At 35.7% G+C, this 7,764-nt stretch overlaps 1 protein-coding gene across 1 annotated transcript; it reads right to left on the bottom strand.

Moving 5' to 3' along the window:
* Positions 1-541: 541 nt before the first annotated feature.
* On the bottom strand, positions 542-4,648 carry LOC107766921 (uncharacterized). The gene is made up of 6 exons (XM_016585820.2): positions 4,493-4,648; positions 4,247-4,376; positions 2,261-2,427; positions 1,458-1,731; positions 1,181-1,347; positions 542-797 (listed from the first exon to the last, which is right to left on the bottom strand). The coding sequence occupies exons 1-6, from the start codon at positions 4,512-4,514 to the stop codon at positions 637-639; spliced, it is 921 nt and encodes a 306-aa protein (XP_016441306.1). The 5' UTR covers positions 4,515-4,648; the 3' UTR covers positions 542-636.
* Positions 4,649-7,764: the final 3,116 nt, after the last annotated feature.

The following is a 7,764-nucleotide window of genomic DNA, read 5'->3' as shown; positions in this document are numbered from 1 at the left end:
GAACATATATTATAGACAATGAAATGACACATAAAGTTGGAGAGTATATCACATGTTGATTGTGTAAAAAATTTCAAAGGAGTTTATAATGATACAGATTTACCCCCACCTATTACTTTAAGGTCGTTGGCTTAAAGGGTCAAAAGTTTTTACGCAGAGAATAGCCAAACTGCATGTATATCAGATGCTTAGGCCAAGTTCCTGCCATCCTTTCACCAAATCCAATGAAATCTCACACGTGGAGTCTAGAAAAAGTAATGTGTACGCAGACCTTACCCCTACTTTATGAAGATGGGAAGGTTATTTCCGATAGACCCTCGAATAGACAACCCTTTCTTAAGAAAACAACAAACTCGGTGAAATCCCACACGTGGGTTTAGGGAGGGTAATGTGTACGCAAACCTTACCCCTACCTAAAGGTTGTTTCTGATAGACCCTCGAATAGACAACCCTCTTCTTATAGTACAAGATTTGACCATTTATGCAGCTTAACAAGTTAATATCAACTTGCTGTGGAAATTTAAAGAACGGCACCAATGAGTTGAATAATCCAAGAAAGAAATTAATTGCATGCATCCCAAGGAATCCAACAGATGTTTCACAAGATAGGAGCATTTTTGGATCATAAATCAAGGATTAGGTTAAACTATTGACAGCACCAATTATAGAAACATCTGCTTCCACAATGCAGCAGTCCTCAACAAGGTAGCCTTTTTTAGGATTCTTGAATTCATGTAGCGGCATGAATGCTGCCCAACCCCAGTCGACTTCAGCAGCCAAAAACCAATGTGATGAATCTGCAAAAAAACGTCAAACTACTCAAAAGAGAAAAAGAGAAGAGCTTCTGATCATTCATAAACCAGTTACCTAAATAATCGACGAAAACTAAACCAGTACAAGTAGAAAAGTTGTTAGCTATTACTAGATGAGCCTGAATCCTTACAAAAGTTTGAGTATAGTGATTAAAATCATTCAATCAAACTCAACCCTGAAAATAAATACTTCATTAATTGTGCGTACACGTTTTATTTTTCATTTCCTGAACAAAATAAGGAACTTGTGGAAGTTCCTCCAAGATGAACTCATAAGGTAAATAACGCTCCTTCTATAAAAGATATTACCTACCAATACAGGAATTAACAAAAGTTGAACAAATTAATTAAGGAACAAAAGAATGTACCACCGCGCTTATTACGTGCACCACTAATCTGGTCTTTAACAGAAATGCTAAATTTTGCCTTCACCCTCTTTTGGCGATCAAAACTTCCAGCATCAACTGATACAAGGTAAATTGATATGCTATTGTTCCTTTGATCAGCATTACCTGTAGTATAAAACAAAAGCTTCCTACATCCAACATAATTAAGAAATTTAATTTGCATTACAAAGAGAAACAGAAAATGGAAATGTGAAAATATAATATACGTGTTACGTATAAGAAGACAAGAATAACATACCACTTGTAAACACCTACAAGAAATTCTTCAGAATACAACTTATCCTTTAATTTTGAGAATCCAGAAATCTTCCATTCGTGCTTATAAGACTTGGTCTCATTCAACAAGGACACACATTCACCTAATCCTTGGTTCTTGATAACAGATACATCTACTCCAAATACACATTTGTCATTAACAAGGTAGCCGTTAGAGGGCTCTTTGAATGTTTCATGAGATATACATTTCGAGAAACCCCATTCAGTCTTGATATTGTGAAATCGTTGAGCCATTCCTGCAATAAAGTACTGTCTTAGAAAGTCCTTTTAAGATACATTAAGATTTGCTTTTAGGGGGCCGGTTCTAGCCTCTACAAAGCTATCAAAATTAAGTGCCTCTTTCCACCCATTCTATTTCAAATGGTGCTCTCTAAGTTAGTCCATACCTACATGCATAAGAAGACCATCTTCATTGTATTTTGTTTAGTAGGTGCTTCCGTGTCCTTAGTTATGCTAGGACTCCAGAGGTAAGGTTTATGTCCCCTCCTTGTTGTAATTTCTCCCTATCTTAATAAATAAGGTAAGGGTCAACGCCAAAAACCCCAGCACCACAGGAAGTGAAAGCCTAGGTGCTCGGTCTTAACAACAACAACCACAAAAAACAGATGCACTAAGAATTTCTCATTTAAAACTGAAATGATCGATTTACTTTTATATTTTATTTTTGGAAAAGTTGAAATTAAGTATTTATTTATTTTACTTTCATGTTTTGAGAACTTCAAAAAACTTCAAAGAAGAAAATTTCCAGAGAATGGAAAACTATACCTCTCATTACAATATACTTGTCATGAATTTGATCAAATATCAAGAAGCTAAATGTGGCATTCACCTCCCAACCAGCCTGTAAAGAGCTTGTCTCGGCAATGGCCAAGTATACAGAAATATGATCATATCCATCTTCTACATCTCCATCAGGATATATGATCAGTTTCCTGTCCAAAATGCAATGAAAAAAATCAGTCTTTTTATACTTATGTATTTCTAATTCATTTAGAGAAAAATATAACTGAGATACCCACTCCACGCCAATTTGTTAGGCACTATGCTCCTTTTTGTCCGTTCTAAGAAGATTAGCGACTTCCTTATAATTTTTCTTGTATCATTAAGCACCTCTTTTTATTTAGTAACCAGTTAGCTTCGATATTCCCATTTCACCATTGACATAATCGTTTTAGGCCTCAATGAATACAAACAAAATTATTTGGTACAACAGTACTTTTGATATGTTATCCATATTTATCGTACGTGTTATAAAGTATAATTCTTTGTTCTTAAACCCTATGTCCAATGAAACTATGTCAAACAATAGGAGTAGATGTTGTAACTGTACTAGTTCTTAAGTTCTTCTGAAGGGCAATGCCTCCAGCTTATTTTCCCCAGAAAGCTAATTAAATTAGAATAAGAAGCTAAGATAGGAGGATGCAGAACAAGTTGTAGCCTGGGAAACCTCATAAAGGTCCTTAAAATATAAGAATGTTACTAGCATTTCAAGGATTCAAGGACAACTATATACGGTTAGATGTTTTCTTTGGAAAACAACATCTATATTCTTGTCGTGTAACCTAAACTCTTGGTAAACATGGATTCAAGGACAACTATATACGTGTGTGTATACAATTATGCATCAGCCAATTTATACTTTAATTCAAAGAATTTTGAATACGCTATGTTAGACAAAACAACTTTAGTATTCTTTGGAGGGAACTTAAGCACTTGTGTAAAAGTATCTTCACTTCCATCTCCATCAATTAGATAGATGATCATTTTCCTGTCCAAAATGTAGTGAATAGTTAAATTCATAACTACAACAGAATGTGCGGGATTATCAGTCTTTTCAAATTATTTGTACTTTTTATTCATTTAGAATAAAACATTACTGAGATACCTCTCCGCGCCAATTTGGTAAGCACTATTTCCTCCTTTATGTCCTTCCTAAAAAGATTAGCGACTTCCTATTTTTTATTTTTCGTATCATTAACCACCTTTTTATATTTAGTAACTAGTTAACTTTGATATCTCGCGTGTGGTGGTTCACCGGTTCCACCGACTAGACCAAAAGAGTGATTCAGTCGATACAAAGGTTCGTTTGAAGTGGGGATGTGCTGTCCCTATTGGGCTAGGCCCTTCCCCATAAGGACATTACTGAGATACCTCTCCGCGCCAATTTGGTAAGCACTATTTCCTCCTTTATGTCCTTCCTAAAAAGATTAGCGACTTCCTATTTTTTATTTTTCGTATCATTAACCACCTTTTTATATTTAGTAACTAGTTAACTTTGATATCTCGCGTGTGGTGGTTCACCGGTTCCACCGACTAGACCAAAAGAGTGATTCAGTCGATACAAAGGTTCGTTTGAAGTGGGGATGTGCTGTCCCTATTGGGCTAGGCCATTCCCCATAAGGCCCCACTGTCAGGGCATAAGAGCCCTCTTGTTACCCATATGAGAGGCACGTCTTAGCCTTCCCTGACCAGTGTCGCTCCCAAACATGTAGTGTTCGTGATTGGTCTCCTCAACTATGCATCGATCAAAAGTGTAATAAGTTCAATTTAAATATCTTAAAGATTAAACCCATACGTATATTCCGTAAAATCTACCTCTGCATGTCATTGTGCTCAAGAAACACCATACCCATATTCAGTACATTGACACCATATGTCAAGGTACCCAGTGAAGATTATTCACACCAAAACCTCAAAAATAAATATAAAATATGATTTTAACAAATTTGAGAAGCTAATGATAAGCAGTACCATTTGTAGCCGCAGGACTCGAACACACTTGATTCATATTTGTTTATACCATTCGTTGAGAGTACAGAAAAAGATTCAAACTTCAACAAGTAACGAGCTGTTGATGCATCTCTATTTCCAACGCTAACTTCTGCCCGTTTTGAACATAAAGGACAACGTTACAATCCAACATATAGAAGAAGAACAAGAAAGAAAATCATATGACAAACAAAATACTGTATTATTTTAAAGAAGTTAAACCATCACCTTTCTGAGAAATCGGCGCCATGTTGAAGAGAAAGAAGAAACTTGCCGACGGGAATAGACTTTTGGCGACTTTAGTCTCCTCGTTTCTTGTGATTCCGTGGATGACTTGTAAAGGTTAGATATTTATTCCGTCCAGCTATTTAAGCAAACAAATAATTGGATTAACTATTTATATAAAGATCTTAGGGATTAATTTGGAATTAACCCTAGCCCATTTAAAATTGTGAACCAATTTGGAAAGCTTATTTTGGGGTGAAATTAAAAAATCATATTTACAAGTAGTAATTGAAAAAATAGCCACAATTTTAAAATTAATCGGAATTTAACCATTTTTTTAAGTAAGAATAAATTTGAACAAAAATACTGTTCAAAATCCTCGATTTTGAGCAAATTTGGAGGGGTTCTTCACTCGCTTGATTGGGATAAGTGTTCTATATCTGAAAATAATTATATTTCATAATTACATGGTTATATTCATCATTTATTGTGAATTTAATGGAAGAAATAGAGAAAAATTGTGAAATCTTTCAAAAATGTAAAATGGAGAATTGGAGGATGATTCGTTATCGAAATTTGATAATTTTGGTATGGTTGGACTCGTATTGGAATGGGTGTTCGGATTTCGTAAAATTTTATCAGGTTTCGAGGTGCGGGCCCCGCGTTGACTTTTCGGGTTGACTTTTTAATGTATAATTTAAAATAGACGTTTTATTATCCGAAATTTATTTTTGATAAATTTTAATGATGTTATGAAATTATTTTGGCTAGATTTGAGTCGTCCGGAGGTCGTGTCACGCGAGAAAGCAATTTTAGAGTATCGGCCTATCTTCGTTAAGGTAAGTATCTTCCCTAACCTTGTGTAGGGGAATTACCCCTTAGGCATTGAATGTAAAAATTGTATAATGTGAAAGCCGTGTACGCGAGGTGATGAATACGTACTCGGACTTATATGTAGAAAATTCTATAGGTTTAAAATCTAAGGCATCTTTATGTATTTAATTGGAAATTATTGGCACATTGTTATATCTTTATTCTCCATGTTCACCATTACATGCCTTGTTGGAAATTGTTGTTTTATGTCATATTCTTTACTTGCCGAAATGTCTTATATGCTTATTTGGAATTATTACCTTTAACCATTTCGTGAATTCTTTTATTGTTACCTTGCCATTTCGTGGAGACACTTTCATTATTGATTTTATCTTAAATATTTAAATAGGAATTTAAGTTATCAAGAGGCATTGACTTATTTTACTTGAAGTTATGTTTAAAAGAGATGTTGTTCCTTGCTGAGTTACTTCTCCATTCATGTTATTATTATTGGGACTTTGAGTACATTGTGGCTGAGCCGTTGGCTCCTTATTGTGAAAATCTATTATTTGGTTTCTCTGGCAAATTATGATATTGGGCACTTGAGGTGCGACTTGTGATACGTTGTGATATTGATACGCATGCGGTGGTATAAGGTCTGGATGTTGAAATGGATGTGGTGAGATAAAGTGAGCTTGATACGTGTGGCTAGTAGGGGAACTACTAGAAGCCATGTAGTGTGATAAGGTGCGCTAAAATGTGAGATGCTATTTCGGAAAAAATATTTTTTAAAACTAAATATGAAGGCTCCCACGTTGATATAAGGAAAGATTGTGAATTTATTTATGATTTGAGACTACGAGGCGATTGGAAGTGACTCTTGTTGATATTTCTCTATTGGTGCACTTGTGTTTGGTTGTTTTTTTCCGTGTTATAATATCCCTTGTTTTCTTCTATGATGCATTAATTGCCTTAGTTCGGTGTAGCTATTCTTGGTGTATTTTTTTAATCGTCTCATTCCTATTGTTGTCATTTTTATTGTTGTTGTAATTAGTGTGGTTGATCCGAAGGCTTGGTGTGGTTGTGGTATTGGAATTATTTTTATGAAATGCATGTTCATTGTGTTTGTTATATATTTGAGTAACTTGCCTTGTTGTTTTGATGAGCTATTTGATGTACTTAACATTTCTTGTTGATTTAGGCTGCAGTAGTACACTTGAACATACATACACTGTAACATAACTTATACTAGCTCATGAGTACAAAACTTGACATTTATTAATTATGTCCATGTACTCTGGTATTATCCGTTTCAATTTGAAATTGTGAGCCTGTGACTATGCCGGACGGATTATATTATTGGCACGCGAGCTGTCCATGCAGATCCACATATTGATATTATTAGCACGTGATTTGTCTGTTTAGCATGTGAGTTGTCCGTGCGGATTTATAAATTGACATTATTGGCACGTATTGTCCGTGTGGATCCACATATTGTTATTATTGGCACGTGAGTTGTCCGTATGGATACACATATTAATATTATTGGCACGTGAGTTATTCGTGCAGCACGTGAGTTGTCTGTATGGATACACATATTGATATTATTGGCACATGAGTTATCCGTGCATCATGTGAGTTATCCGTACAGTACGTGAGTTGTCTGTGCGGATCCACATATTGATATTATTGGCACGTAAGTTGTCCGTGCAGCATGTGATTTAAGATGTGGGCACAAGGTGCCGTGAGTATATGATGGTGGGTTGAGGCATGTGATTTGTAAATATGAGATGAGGTACCACAGAGTGACTTTATTGTGAAAACTCGTGTTAGAAAGACTTGATTAATTGGCTATCTTTGTGTTCCTTATTTGGTTTGAACGATACTTTACGGTGTTCTTATTGTTTTATTGTTTATATCACTGGTTGATTCTTGTTGCCATCTACTACTTTCTGTTTTCTATTATTAATTGTATATTTTTATAATGTATAGGATATTTGACTAGTGTGTGTCTTGACTGTACCTCGTCACTACTCCATCGAAGTTAGTGTTGATATTTATTGGGTACAGACCGTGGTGTACTCATACTACACTTCTGCATATTTTTGTGCAGAGTCAGGTATTGGAGATATCGAACTCGGGCAGAGTTAATTTGTTGATCGCAAGGATTCAAGGTAGAGGCGGATTTCATCAGAGCACTCAAGCTACAGGCTCTATTCTAGTTACTACTCCACCTGCACAGCGAGTTAGGGGTGGAGGACAGGCGGGTAGATGGTGCCTAGAGGTGGAGGCCTGGCCCGTTGATGAATTTGCAATGGTTTGACTGAGGCCGTTACACCGATGGTGTCATTACAGGTATGATTTTGATTAGTTATAGAGGAACATTATCCCTATTTTGATTCGGTTTCGCTTATTGAGGTGAGACCTTCTATCATGCTTCATATATGGGGAGCTTCGTGATT

This window comes from Nicotiana tabacum, chromosome 4 (assembly GCF_000715075.1).
Source record: "Nicotiana tabacum cultivar K326 chromosome 4, ASM71507v2, whole genome shotgun sequence".
NCBI classification, from domain to species: domain Eukaryota; kingdom Viridiplantae; phylum Streptophyta; class Magnoliopsida; order Solanales; family Solanaceae; genus Nicotiana; species Nicotiana tabacum.
This window is presented reverse-complemented; position numbering and strand designations above follow the sequence as displayed.